The 15,660-nt window shown below is 39.2% G+C and overlaps 1 protein-coding gene across 2 annotated transcripts in view; it reads right to left on the bottom strand.

Moving 5' to 3' along the window:
• The window catches only part of KIAA1328 (KIAA1328 ortholog), a 171,894-nt gene that overhangs the window by 48,004 nt on the left and 108,230 nt on the right, over positions 1-15,660 (bottom strand). For both annotated transcript variants that reach the window (XM_039566615.1, XM_039566616.1), the window contains 2 exons: positions 9,366-10,051; positions 6,495-6,590 (listed from right to left, as the gene is read on the bottom strand). In XM_039566615.1, coding sequence (XP_039422549.1) covers positions 6,495-6,590; positions 9,366-10,051 — 782 coding nt within the window. The remainder of the gene's footprint in view (positions 1-6,494; positions 6,591-9,365; positions 10,052-15,660) is intronic.

The following is a 15,660-nucleotide window of genomic DNA, read 5'->3' as shown; positions in this document are numbered from 1 at the left end:
CTCTCCATCAAAAGGCCTGATCCCTCCTGAAGCATTGATGCTCGCATTCAAGGTTAAAGGATTAAGGCCTGAAGCACTGAGTACCAGAGGAAATGAAGCCAAATATCAAAAGAAACACAAAAATCAATCCTCTTCACCGCAGGAGCAGTGTGAAGAACAAATCAGCTGGGCTGAATCTAAAATTTTCTCTGTGTGGCTCTCAAAAATTAGCACTTTTAAAAATATAATGGGTAGTTTTGCAAAGCCTCAGCACCCGTGCAAAGCCACAGAGTTCAACTCTATACAACAGTACGGTCTGGGAAGTTTTATGTCAGAATAATTCAGTGGCAAATATACAAAGTCCACTTCAGAGAGAGCAAGAGCTGGGAAGTGAGTGAGAGCATGTGTGCTGTTATCTTTATATATAGTCTGCAAATCTCCAAGTGGGAGAACCCAATATTTACTAAAGTTTGCCTTTTGCTTCAATTCTCTGTGTGCTGAAGTGCAGCCAAGGTCACAGGAGGGGTGGTGGAGTGGGTTTTAGCTTAATGCAGTTGTGATCATGGGCAAAACAGCAGGGTACAGAGGATTTCTTGCATAACTTTGTAATACCTATAGCTTTTGTTCTTAGTCCTGCCCCATCAGTTCTGATATAAGCTTTTAAATGGCATGAAAGTTGTGCAGGTGGGTTTAAAATTTCCTGATTTAAAACTCCTTCCAGAACATTTTGTTTTATAAGGTTTTTGTTAACTTTTCCAACTGATAAGTTTCTGGGACATATGAATGTCTAGGTTAAACATAATATTCTCTTCATCCAAGATTACACATAAAAATAAAGAGTAACAAAATGGTATGTCTGAAAAAGTAATCCACTCCAATTTATAAAAATAGAATTCAGGTTTTCAAAATTCAATTCAAGCAGTAAACTAACAGTGTCTACATTCTCCCATAAAGGAGGCATCTGCAAATGACTAGCAAAAATGTCTCTCACTGTCTGCAAGTGTTGGCAAGGAACAAACTCCTTCAGGAGATGCATGCATTTCAATATTTCAACCCAAAGAAAAAACTCTCCAAGCATTTTTAGTTTTGGTGTGGGATATTACTGAACCAAACCCATGCAGAACACTGGCAGGAAATGCAAGTTTTGTGAAAATACCAAAGCACTTGTGTTTTGACAAGCCTGTTTTCACCAACTGCCCTTCTAAGCTTAGCAGTGTTTCTAACACCTGAGTGTCCGTGCTTTTTGAAGACCTCACCTACAGGGTGAGGGTATCTGCCTACAGAAACTACTTATGGCATTTCCTGCTTACATCTTAAAGCTCCAGCCTCTCAGTAGGCTTCCTGCTCAAGGTTACTTTGGACTGCAATGGGAATGATGTAATACTGCTGTGTGCAGCAGACGTGATAATGAGAACAGAATCAGCATAATTCAGGTAAATGTTAGATAGGCAGCTTGAAATCACTGTTGCAGTCGAAAGTAAACCTGAAAATTAGATTAGTAAAGGAACCAGGTCAGCAGAAATGAACTCCTCTCTCTCCAGTCCGATAAGGATCACTGCCTACCCTAACAAAAAACCCCCAACATTAAATGCATGCATAGGTATATGTAAAAAATTGCCACACACTCCCCTTTATGCTTTTAGTAACCACAGCAGAACAAAAACCTTCACCCTGTGCAAAAAAACCTACTACCTTCAGAGTCTGCACGTGGCACTAATGAAGCAAAAATGTGTGTCTGACTGTACTCTCCCATACGTCACAGCAGACTCCAGCAGCCATCTGTTGGAAGGATGCTGTGCCTATATATAGCCAGACACCACCACGAGAGAAAGAAAAACTCATATCCGCACCTAATTCAGCATGTGCACTATTGGCAGATCTGCGAGTACTTTTTTTTTTACCAGCCAAACAAGCGTTCGCTCCACAAATATCCTATCTAAAAATGATACAAACTTCCATGTAAAATTATCTGGAACAAGAAAGTAACTTGGTTGTTAAAAGAGGCACTAACAGGTGGGTAAGCAGCTTCCAGATACACAGATTTTATGGGCCATTTGCAACCACAGTTGATTTCATCCCAATTTAATGTGCCAGTCTGCCAAAACAGCAAATAGAAAAAAAATTAAAAATGCCAACAAACTATTCAGTACGTTCCTAAAAGTTGGTCAAGTCCTTTATAGACACACCTAGAGAGACCAAGGACAACTCAGAGATGACTCGAAGCCTGGGAGTCTCGGACAATGAGCCAGTTGCAGCTCTGGTGACAGCTTCTCTTTCAGAGGCTCAGGTCCTGGACACACCTCAGGACCTGGGCGGTGACACGCTGGAATGAAGAACTGAGAAGAAAACTCCTCATAGGAAACAAAACGGGTGCTACCACTGTTTTTCAATTCTCTTCTCCTCAAAGACAGGAGTAATGGGGCCAGCTAAAGTCAGGTCAGCAGTGGCAGAGCCGTGCGATTGCATCTGATTTTTATTTTATATTTAAATTATTTGGAGGGAGGAATTGTGTGAACAAACCTGGATATGCCTGGGACAGCAGGGGGAGCTGCGAGTCTGCGTTCCTCTGCAGGTCTGTTTAATTGCATTGAATATTTGGACAAAAGCACATAAGTGTGCTTGCACATCACCACAGAAAGATGCCTGCATGTCTAACAAGCCTCAGAAAAGAGTTCATAACAAAGCATTAAACAAGGAGCAACAGATAATTGTCACCTCCTCTCACTAGATAATAAAAATAGTTACACCATAAACATAAAAATCTTTTAAAAGACCCCTGACAGCACTCCCTCCTGGAACTATCACCATAGCAATAAGCATCCAAGTACAGGGGAAGCACTGCTGAATCCTGTGTTTGATATTTTCAAGTAACTAAAAATACAAACTGGCAAAAATACACACGGGTGATGTAGAATGAGGCACACAAACATAAAGAGCCTTCAACGAAATTAAAGGTGGCAAATTCCACCTGCAAATCTTTAATACACCAGGAAAGAATCCTTTCACCAGGTAGCACACATTGAAAGAGTGCCTGCAAATAACTGTAAACACAACTGATAGCTGCTGTATCCAACAATTCCTCTTTAGAACACTTTGCACGGGTTTGTGTAGAGGCTCAGTGGCAGAATCGTGTGAAATCTGAGGAAAAGATGCCCGTTAGAGAGAAGGCAGCCACACTGGCAGAGCCTTATAGGAAGCCTAAGACTCAGAAAAACAGGGAACCTCAAATGTTAAGATTTAGGCACGCAGCAGCACTCTGGAGAGGGGTGCTTGCAAAGTAGAAAACTGTGTCTCCTCTGGCTGATGCCACTAAATACAGCTTATTTCCATGCCATTCAGATCCAAAGTTAAGATTAAATGAAGGAGGAAAGAGTTTTAAAATTCCTTTCCCAGATGCAGATGTCAGGAGCACACACAAAAGCAGGTGCTGGGTGTATTGATCCTACTGAATACGCATGGAGTGGGTACTTGAGCATGTATCAAGCATCTGCGTCTGGGAGATGGAAAGCACTTTGTAAAAGGCTGTTTTATGCTAAACAAATGCATCAGGTTATGTTTTTATTTTGAATATTTTAAAGCATCTTGCACACTGGGGCAGACTTGAAAAGAAATTATACAGACAACTTGCCATTAATTGCACAAGCTACCATCTCCATAGCTGCAAATTGGCTGTGGGCTCACTGAGGAGCACTCCAAGCTACTGAAAACCGTCCTCAATAAAACCTGCTCTGACTGCTGCACCTTAGAGAAATGGAGATCCTGCATCTGAAGGTGGTTCAGGTCCCACATGCTGGCCCAGCTGCAAGTAGGCAGAGGGACAGGCACATTTCTTCTCAACATGAGGGAAAGGACAAATCCAACACTGCAAATTCATACCAAATAGGCTGAAACGGACAATGCTTGCTGACAATGACAACGAAAAGACCTTAATATCCCATGTAGAAGAGAAAACGAAACAAGCAGCCCTTTGAAAATCTGGCTATAATTTGTAGTAGCCCCTGAGATCGAAGTTTTCATTTTCACTAACAGACTGTGAGGAAAATCTGTATCAGAAATCAAACTCTGTACTGTATTTGCTTGTGGAATCTTTTTTGCTTTCTTCAATGAGGGAAAAAAATAATCCCTACAGGAGATGACAAGATGCCTTTTAAACTACATACCTCATTTCTGACTACAATTACCTTTCAATAGTCTGGCACAGGTGCATGCTCCTATTTGCTTTTTTTTCATTAAGGGTTCCTCTATTATTTGTACCCATCCTACAGCATTTATGCCTGGCAGTGATGCACATTCCCTTGTCTACAATTCTTCCCACAGATAGTAGAGGATAAATTGCAATTAGATTTTTGTAATTGTAGATAATTAACTCAAAATGAGCTGTTAATTATATAAAAAACAATGTTTTTCAGTTCTTGATTATATTATTTATTTTACTTCTCACTACAGCAAATTTTGTATTTTAAAGGTATTTCACCAATTCCTTTAAAATACCAGTATATTTTTAAGCTAAGTTTTGCTTATTTGAAGACTGAAATCAAGTTCTATGCTGTAAGATTTGCTAGAAGAGCTCTCATGTATGAACTGGAAGTCCGAGGGCTGATTTTCCATTAGCGTTCTGTGGGCATTTGCCGTAACAAGAACTGTTTGATAGGTCAATTAAAAAGCAAACACCACCATCACAAAAAAAAAAAAAAAAAAAAAGAAGAAGAAGAAAAAAGAAAAAAAGCCCCACACCATGGGAAAAAAAAAAACAAACAAAAAAACAACAAACCAAAAAATAAAATAAAACAAACCAAAAAATAAAAAGGCAAGGAAAAAAAAAACACCAAAAGAGACAGTTAAAAAAAGGATGTATGTCTACCAGCTCTTTCTCTTTTCTAAGACCCAGCCACACACTTACACTCTCCCTCTCTGTACTGAAGAAAACATCACTTACATATTCAAATGCATAAAAGAGACAAATGGACTTGTCTTCCACAGCCTCTTTAAGCCCTACATTAGAGTAAATTATTTAGGGACCATTCATCTGGTAACCTTTGCGAAACTGAAGATGGCATATAGGAAGAAAAACTTCCAAGTGTTTTGCTGCCAAACTTTGTAACCAGCTGGCATGGCACCTTGAGACTGCTCAAACACAAAATAACTTCGAAAAATTACAGTAAATTAAACCAGGGGAATGAAGAGAGGGTGGGGAACCTTTTGAAGTCTGGGACTCTCATTTTGTTAACAGCACAGGTTTTCCTCATTTTCCCTGTTAGGGTATGTAGATATTTGCACGTTTTTGGTAAACTGTTGCCAAGAAGCCCTACAGATGTTCTAGGTTACATTTTTCCTCCAAGGGGCTTAATGCTACTCCATCTTAAACATGTCATGACTCTCCATCTTTTTTGTTACAGTGATAATACTTCGATCACTTCAGTTTGTATGAAAATGAAAGAAAAAAGCATCAGAATACAATAAAGATATGCCAGTAACTCACAGCAGCCAAGCACCTGGTTAGCAGTGAAGTATTCCAAGGAAACTAACAACTCCTGTTATTCTGGAGAAAAAAAGGCTTATCCTCTTTTAGTGAAAAAGGATCTCAAAAAGAAAAATAAAATTAGTATAACAAAGTTAAAAAGTAAGAAAAAAGAAAGTATTGGAACTTTGGTTTATAAAAGAATTATCAGTTCTTCCAGTATTCTCAGAACAGAAAAATTTATTATTTTGAGGTATTGTCCTGTCGCTAAAGAAGGAGTCATTGAAAGCACAGCAGCTCATCTTGCCCACCATTCTTTGGTCAAAAGAACACCTATAGTTACAGCACAGAACAAGAAGCTGTTACTTTCTGAGAAAAGGAGAAAACTCTGCCAAATCCACAGTTTTTATTTGTTGCTTTTCTAATAAGCCTGAATCTCCTTCCAGTGTTAACTTGAATGCGACAGGGTAGGACAGAAGGAAAGTACAATAGTGTACTGATTGAAGTTTTAAATAGCAAGCAGGATGGAGATAAAGAGCTAAATATTGGCTTGACTCTGCTTCCAGTTATTTCAGTGGTGGTTTGCTCTGATCACACTGAAGCAGAGGTGCAATGCAGAGGTATTTAAAAAACAAGTAACTGTCACCAACCATGGAAGACCTATCTGAGACTTAAAGGATAATGTATTATTTACATCAAGTCCAAATAAAGACTAAAGAGACATCCTGATTTTAATTTAAAAGTAACAAGCAGCACCTAGAACAAAGAACTAAAACCAACATTTTGTGAAAACTCCATTTTGCACTGGGCTAAGAGGTGGCACACAAAACCTGAAGCCTCTTCAGGAAGTCAGCCGCTAAACTTTGAGTAATAACAGGTCAGCATAACTATTGAGTTGACTCATAAAACACAGCAGTCAATGAATTTTACCCTTCCTGCAGAAAAAAGCTCTTAATCTGAAACAAACACATGAACAAATACACTTGGCAGGCAACAGCACACTGTCAAGAAGATATACCGACCCTGTGAAGCACTTACAAGTGAAGAGAGAAATTACCTAAACCCCATGCTGCTGCCGTTCATCATCAGAGCAAGTTCTCCGGGTGCTTCAGCAATGGGCACATCTTCTGAGCCAGGTACATGGCCTCTAATCCTGGAAAAGACGAGTTAATTGGTTCTGCAGCTGGTCAAATCATCACACCAGGAACTTACCACTCAAAGGTGATCTAAGTGTCTGCAAATGGGGCACTTACGTTAAATGCAGAAGCTTTCACAATTTTCTTCACACTTCCAAATACACTTTTGTATTGGAAGGCTGGTTTAGGCCCAATGTCTTTGCTTCTAAGGGTTATCACTGGGAAACAGAAAAGTTTCATTCACAGATTACAGCACCGGAGCTCAAAGGCACCACGTGTAAGATACATAGAAGAGAATTTGTTTAAGATGGTTGTGTGTCCTCAAACTATGGGCCCACAAATGATGCTCCATTTTCAACAGGTCACTCCACCTTCTCCCTTCTCTCCAACAAAGACAGAAAAGTCTAGACAGAGGTATTTTGTTTTCATTTGACTAAAACTCCTGTTTCCAAGCTTTGCTGTTACTGGCCTGCTCCAGTGAGGCTTGAACCAGGAGGAGCCACTGAACTACCCCTTGGCCTGCACATACACACACAATTTTTGATAGCTGAGCAACTATTTCACATGGAGAGAAACCGCGAACTGTAAGTACTATGGTCACATAAGGCTAAATAGGGAAATGTGGAAAATTAAAAGCAGTTATGTTGCAGCATGGCAAAAAATAAAAGGGGATCAATTCACACTTTAGCTAAAAGATTAGAAAAGTTAATAGCCAGTAATTGCAAATGGTCAAACCTCTTATTTGTCATTCAATGACAATGGACCTTAGCAGCACTCCACCCAGGCAGAAGGACAGACAAAAATAAACACTAGCTGGAAAAGGATTTTTTTTGTATTGTTTTTTATACTGTCATGATGTTCTAACTATGTTAGAATCTCCTGACAATGAAGCAAAGGGTATTTGAGCTTAGCTAAACAAATTTTTATTGTTAGCAGTATATAAAATTACCCTGTTACCAAGTGCAAAAGTGAATTATATATCTGGAACTGAAACAGAACTGTGATGCCTAAGAGATTTACCTCTAGATATCAAACATTTAATTCTAAAGATAACAAAATATTTTTAAGAGAAAGCACATTATATTCTAGTTGTTTTCTTAGAGAGAATATGGCAAATCTGACTTCACATGCACACCTGAAAAGAGATCACAAAAAGTCCTCAGATTGATCATACATGATTTTTCATAGAATTCTTTTTAGGTAACTAAAGCTCTGTAAATCATAATTTTTTTTTTTCAGAAATAAAAATAGGTAAAATAGATACAATGATACTAACAACCACATCGTTACAGGTATTTGAGGTGCATTTTTTTCTGTTATGCCTTCAAACCTGAAAAATTTCCATTAAAAAAAAAAATCTGCCAAAAAGCTTAGTTTGTGTGTCCTTCATATCTACTTGCTTTTCATTAGAGGGATGCATGCATAGAATTAAGGTATTTGATGATTAAGATCCATCTGTTCCTACTTAATTCTCACCTGAAGTCATAATCCTTTGTTAGAGACCTCAGTCATTTTCAACACACAGAGTTGTGATTCCTTCTTAAGACAGGCACTTTTAAAGCCATATAAACACATTCTCTTCAAGGTAAACAACAATCCAAGAAGACAAACAAAATACCACCTAGATTACAGTACTCTCTTTTACAGTTTGAAAAGTAACTGAGGGGCTGAAATCAAGAAGGGAAAGTGATGTATTCCTCCATCGCAGTTATAGTACACGATGTAGGAAGTGGGTCATCTAAGGCACACCCTCATGGGATGCTGTCAGCAGCTGCCATATTAAAACAGTATAGAAATATCCATCCCTGTGAAACTCTCCTACCACCTCTTCTGAAAGACTGCAGATTTTTCCCTATCGTTTTATCTTTCTAATGCTGAAATGCTAGTACTCAACTGAGTTACAGTGGCTAATTTAACCTGCTCCCATTCATTGCTTCTCTCACTTTAGTAACATCATACCAACAAAACAGTTGTTCCCTCTTTCTCAAAGACTCCATTTACATTGCCAGAAAAGTGTTACCTTCTGCAATAAACTCACTGGCCTCTCAAGCCACATTTCACATTTCTATGGCTGCTCCATTTCCCTTCAAGTTGTAAGCACGTATTGTGCCTCAGTCTTAGCATTCTCCCTTTTCACTAACATCCCTGGAAAGCAAATGTCCTTGCTACACAGTGCTCCCTTCCTCTTCCCTAAATGTTTGGGGGAAAAACATACATTCCATATGTAAAAAAATATATATACACACATACATATGTGTGCGTGGGGGTGTGCATGTGTGTGTGTATACATATGTAATGATCTCCATCTTTTCTGTAAAACACACTCCTCCCAGTCCCAACCTAGGAGGTGCAACACTTCAAAACCGACCTTTCCAAGGAAAGAAGGGAGAATGCCACATCTATGTCATCCACACTCACGCTGGCCTCTTGACAAATGTCTGTATTCCTTTCAAGTGCCTGCACTAAGATCAACCTCTCATTTTCTTCTACTGCTTCTCTTTTCCTACCTAGTCTTTTAGCAGTGCTTTTCTTCCGCCTTTCTTTCTACCACATACTGTTTTCCTCTGCTGCTTTCCACAGCTGTCATGCTGCTTCCCAACAGTATACACTAACATACTAAAAAGTCGCCTCTCCTCTGAATCACTGTTAGAAATTGTGCCACAAGCCTCACTGGTCTTGTTTTACTCTATCTATTGTTGCCTTGGTTCTATTCCACCATTTAAATCAATTATTGCCCATGTGCTCATTAGAAATTTTTAGATTTTTTTTTTAATTGTAAGTCTCAAAATCACCTGTTATAATCCATACGGGACTGGTGTAGTTGCTGTTGTTTTAGGAGCAGTTTTGCTTCTTGCTTAGTTAGTAAATGTTGGAGTCGTTCCTTTTCGATTTCCAGCTCCATTTTTTGCAGAAGCAGCTTCTGCCGTCTTTCTTCATACAACCTTTTAGCCAGCTCTGTTTCCTTAGGCCCTGAGTCCGTGCTGTGATTCAGCCCAGAACCTCGAATGAACCTGGAATGATCACAGGTTTTGTGAACTGTCCCAGAGTGTTTTCTAAGCACCTGGCTGACACAGCAGCTCTCTTCCATGCTTCCTGAGCTCCCCACATGCCTCCAGGCACAGCCATCTCTCACTTGCTGAGGGCATGTGTTCTGAAATTCACTTGCTCTCTGGTCCATCTCCTGAGCTTGCTTTACATGGTGAGGGCTCCTCTGCTTGGCTGGGGAAATAACGTTGTTGCACTTTCTGTGCAAATCATTTTCCATTGGATACTCCTTCAGACGCTCCTGATGGTTGTAATGCATTTCAGTCCTGTAATCATGGTTATTCCTGCAAGGCTGAGACAACACGACACGGGCTGGGCTTCCAGCCTTCGATGCTCCACTGTTCTTATGAAGAGTCCAAGGTCCCCCAACACCCAAGAAGGAGCTGTCCAGCCCCAAAGAAGGCTGTTGGCACAAGCTCTTCTTACTCGATACCTGCAATAGGAGAAACAGTTTCCTGTAAATCACTAAAATTCATCTTTGTTCACCGATTTCCCTTGGTAAACGTGCTCTCTTTGAAACAGAGCTGCTGGTCCATGTTGATGGACATACAGCCAAACCCAACAAAATGTTTACCAGAACACAGACACAAATTTGCTATCAAATTTATGTTTCATTCCATTTACACAAGTGTAATAAATGTAAAACTACTGTCTGCAGGATCCTCAGCATAAAATGAGTCACTTCAGAGTATCAAGTAGTTGTGAGCATCTAGGGTTACATAAAATCAACTTGAAGAGTGGCAAAAAACATTAAATGTTAAGGTTTGAAAATGTTTAATTTTGAATACCAAGCCAAAAAATCCATTCAGCCACTATAAATACTCTTTGATTGGCTATTACACAGCAGGAGATTTGATGTAAAACATTTCACCTTGCACTGAATGGGATATTACTTACCGCTGGAAATTTGATGAGAGTTTTTGAAATATCTTTACAGAAACACAGATAAAAACCCGACTACTTTCTGTAAAAAATGGTTGTACATCAAAAGCTGTCATTTAAATACAAAACATGTTTAAATACAGCTATAAACGTAAGTGATTTTTCAATTAAGCTGGGCAAGTGATTATAGTCTGATAAAACTCTGAAGAAAGCAAGCAACTGTAATTCACATTTGTCAACCCAGTACAAGCAAATTCTAGTGGTTTTGTTACAGTCATGGATATTATGTAACAGACATCACAATCGTAGTTACATCCTGGAGTATCTTTGCACTAAGGTTCATCTAGGCAGCTAAGCATTTGAGCTTTTATGCACATCACAACAGCAGTGTATCAGGCACATGCATTCCTTTTGCTAGAACCGTGCATTAATTTCAATAACAAACTGAATTTAAGCTCCTCCAGCCTTTGGGACCTTCCACAAAGATATGGAGCTTTTTAATTACAGAAGCCAGATTTGTTAAAGATAGCAAAACCACTGCAGTCTAAGTGGTTTAGCAGGGAAATCTGGAATCCACTGAAGAAAAAAAAATGTATTATTTGCCCTCTGGCAATGCTTACAATAGATAGGTATTGTGCACATAGACTGCCAGCCAGCCAGCCAGACCCAAAATACTCGAATTTAGGGATGCAAGCAAGCGTCCAGCAATGATTAGAAGAGAGATAAAATACAAATCTATGCAGCATTTACATGTAGAATTTAGATTCTTTTTTTTAATAAATAAAATACCAAATATACTCAGCTGCCCTTCAAGACAACCAATTACAAGTTTCTTATAGACTTCACAGAATGTAAATTAATGTGGATTAGCACCTGAATACTGATATTTTATTATTTCCAGTTTCGTGCATACAAAAAAATCTCTGCCATGTGATTGAAAGTCAAGGATGTCATGTTTTGCCCCAAAGGGCCCAATGAGTTGGAGGCATTTGCATTAATGTCAGTGCTAAATGTCTGAGGAAAGTCTGGTGCTTGAACTGGGTGAAAAGTGCAGGACACTAAATATTTTAAAGTCATAGGGGCTGGCAGGGCAACTGAGCAGAAATGCAACATGCTGCCAAAAAGACGGAGTTTTGTTATTTATTATTTGTAGCATGCCATCCTTGTTGGCAATATTTTCTAGAGAAATAAAGGCTACAGAGCCCTTTTAATCTAAATTAGACAATACAGAAAAGGATGATGCAGTCTCTCATTTCCCACATCACCTGCTTCTGGTTATAGAGCATTTAGGGCACCTACAGGAAGAGGTTTTCAAGGTGGAAGGTTTCCCAGTCCCCAGGGACAGCAGAAGGTCTCAGATCTAAAGGCATTCTTAGAGCATCCTATCTGGGCTGGCAGTGTAGGGTGGTCGGCAAAAAGCAAACACCTGTCCTTCTGCAGCCCATAAATAGTAGTCAAAAAGAACACACCAGAAAAAAAGGAAACTCAAAAGATGAAATGTATGAAAATACCTTTATTTTAATAGTTTACCAACTGAAGAGACAAGAGAATGTTAAGAAATCTAAGCACATGAATGAAGATGTTACAAAATAATCATCAGGTTTCAGAATAAAGGTCCACATTGCAAATTAACTTCATGGCTGAGACTCCATTAAGAGTCCCTGAAGGCCCTAAAAGAGAGGTACCAGTTAGCATTTGTTGACCTTGGCCACCATTAAGTCTGCCCTGATGGTCTCAGAAATGGCATTGACATTTAAAGACTTCATAACAAGGCAGAGAAACTTTAATGTTATTTCACAGTTACAATATGTTTGCAGGGGGGAAAGTTCTCATTAATGTCATTGAATATGAGTGGGATTTTTTTATTCCTTTAGAAGGAGGGAGGTCATGTTAGGCAGAAGACTGAGTTCCAACATGCCTTTGCTGGCTACTCAGCACTTTGCAGGGTCTAACCCCAAAGAAAAATTAACTATTGGGAGTCAGAAACTAGTCAACAAATTTTTTAGTAATTTGTGGGGTTTCTGCTAAAGCCTTAATTGAAAATACAGCTGTATGGTAGATGTTACAGGGAAAATGGACTGGCATTTACACGTATGAGGGCTCAGAAGAGACTGGTACATGACATGACAGATCTGTAAGATGCAGGCTAGGTGAAGTAGAAAAGTAGAGAAAAGAATATTCCAAAGACCCACCTACTACTGTGAGTCTAAAGACACACAAGCATAAGGAATCAGATAGTTTTACAAGATGAGTTTAAGAAAGATATTGCCTATGGGACACATGGAAACCATGACGGACCATGATGGAACAGCTGTGCTTTCTCCTCCATGGAGCTCTTCCAGGCTTGCTGTGCCGTATTTAAAGATACAAGTTCCTTTAACTGAGGCTTAAACAAACTCAGACTAATCCTTGCAACGTAAGCAGTTAATAAGACTTGATCTGATGTGAAACTCTTGTGAAAAAAGGAGATACTAAAAATGGTTTTAATAATCTTTAGAAGGATTTAAAGAGGGAGACACGTGTGGAGGTCTACAAAGTCTTTACTGCAACCCCAGTAATTTTTGCTCAGGGATTCAGTGCAGAGCTTAAACAAACATCCAGTCCTTAAAACTTCCTACGAACAGACAAACAGTGCACCAGTTTTATGCAGGCATCATTATGATCCTGCAAATTGTTCTTAAATGCAACTTGTGTGCTTTGCAGTTTTAACTCACAGTGCTGGCAGAGGAAGCACAGTTACAGACTGACTCCAGCACAAAGGGCTTTGTACTGCAAGGGATGAACTAGTAACTGGGCAGATCTTTACAATCGCAGCACAGGAAGGTCTTTTTTTACTGCATGTACGAACAGATTTTACTGCACGTACAAACATGTTTAAGAAACAGCCCAAAATCATTTCCTTGAGATGTCCTGCATTCTGAGGGGCAAAAACTGGGGTCCCAGCAAAATACATTGCAGAGCAAAATCGCTAGAGATGTTAACAGCATTAGGAGTTCAGTTCATAGCACCTGGGTTTGTAGCTTTTAGCTGAAATATGTTTGAATACAGAAAAAGAGACAATTAAGTAAAATCATTCTCAGTTGTATCTTGAGGACATTTCTCTAATCTGGATTTTCAGCTCAGGGGTTTCTTTTGGTGGGGTAGAAACAGTGGAAGGAACACACTGATTCAGAACTAGTCCATTGTGCTGACCTAAGGGGGGGACTCTGAAGGAAACCAAGGAGAATGAACGAAAGTAGCAACCAGAGGAGAAATACAGAGATTAAAATATTTGTAAAGATTTTTAGAGATGAAGCAGAGGCTACCATACACAGAAACACCTTAAAGAGCACCAAGGGCACATACTCTTCACCAGTGTAGTTGTTCTTTGGGCATGGTCAGCAAAATTTATTAGGAAAAATTTGTTCACTGAAAGCGTTGCCAAGCTCTGGCAGAGGCAGTGGCAGAGTCACCAGCCCTGGAGGTATTTAAGAGACATGCAGATGTGGTTGTTTAGCGACAAGCTTTAGTGGTGGGCTTGGCAGTGCTGGGTTAATGGTTGGACTCAGAGGTGGTTTCCAACCTAAACAATTCTGTGATTCCATCAGTGACCCAGCTGACACCCTCACTAGGGTATATAACCTAAACCTGGAACTCAGTCACCACTCTGCATTGTTGATATATATGGGTCTCATCTGAACAAAGCCTGGCTTTGGGTTTCAGGTCTATCGATGGTATAAGCACTTGCTTTTGTCAGCAAAATGAGGAGGGTGTATATTCTAAATAAGCTCAGATAGGATATTGGGGCAACAGAAATGTTGTTTTTAAGAACAATTACATCGAATTATAGGACTATGTGAAGTACATTATTAGTGATTAAGGAGCTGTTCTTTCCAAGATTCTGTAAGAATTTATCAGGGAGAATGAAAATGGGTAAAGATTATAAAATATATTAGTAGGATCTACTGGAGTGTATAAATGTTATTATTTAAATCACATAATCTTTTGTTAAAATCTGTACCACAAATAACCCAATATCAGTTATTACAAAGTGCCATGTAACAGTACAACAACTGTCTCTGTCACTACCGAAGATAAATACAGTAGATAACTCCTAAGGTAAGCCAACCATTTTTCAAGCAAGAAACAAAGCACTACTTTCTGTAGAAATTATGTATAGCTATGATTGCCACATTCCACTGAATAAAACAAGTGGTCTCAAGTGAAAGATAATGTGAATGACAGTCACCAACCTGTATTTTTCCTGTAAAAATCTACTGAACTCAACATACTGAACAGGCACAGCTAAAAAAAAGTAATATCACATCACAAAAAAGTGAATCTATAGTTGCTAGACGATAGCAGAGGAACACCTCCTATGTTTGTGCTGCCTTCAGTATTTTTTCTCCTCTTTGCTAAGAGGGTTTGCACTTGGCAGGCCAGGTGCACAAAAAACCTGCATTCAAAGTAGCATGTGAGCATTTGCTGGCACTCAGCTTTAAGCGTATATTTTGCATTCATAAACATGCCACCCTTCTTCTCCAGCTACCCAAACACTGTAGATAATCTCTAACAAAGACTCCCATTTCAGATCAGCAGACTGGTTTTACACTGCCTGATAAGGCAGTTAATAATACAGTGCTCCAAGAAAACTAAAGCGAGGTGCCCGTGTGTTGAGTCTTGGAAGTCACTGTGAGCAAAGTGTCCATTAAGCCCACACAGCACCCACACACAGCAGTGCAATACCTAGCCACTACATTTAAGCAAACATATTTGCTTTTTGAAACAAAACTGTATCATTCCTGTTTGCACTATAGAAAAATGCCACTACACTAATCTTGACAGCACCAGGTCCAACTATTAAGACTCAATGTGCTGCCAACATTATAAAAATAATAAAAAAAAAAAAAAAATCCCAATCTTCTGACTTCAATTTTTTACTTCTGCCCTTTATTTTACCGAAGAATCAGTAGTTCAAGACCTAGATAAATATTTCAAAAACTATACTATTTGTGAGCAGAGCAGGTCACTACCATTTCCCAGTGCATTTGGAGTTCATGTGAAATAAGGGCAGAAGAGTGATGAGCTGCATTTTTAACATGGGCATATACAGAATAGTTGTCTAGCTGATAGAGAATGTGTAATGCAACATCTGCACCGTATGCTTGCCAAAGCCCATCC

This window comes from Corvus cornix, chromosome Z, assembly GCF_000738735.6.
Source record: "Corvus cornix cornix isolate S_Up_H32 chromosome Z, ASM73873v5, whole genome shotgun sequence".
In the NCBI taxonomy this organism is placed as follows: Eukaryota; Metazoa; Chordata; class Aves; order Passeriformes; family Corvidae; genus Corvus; species Corvus cornix.
This window is presented reverse-complemented; position numbering and strand designations above follow the sequence as displayed.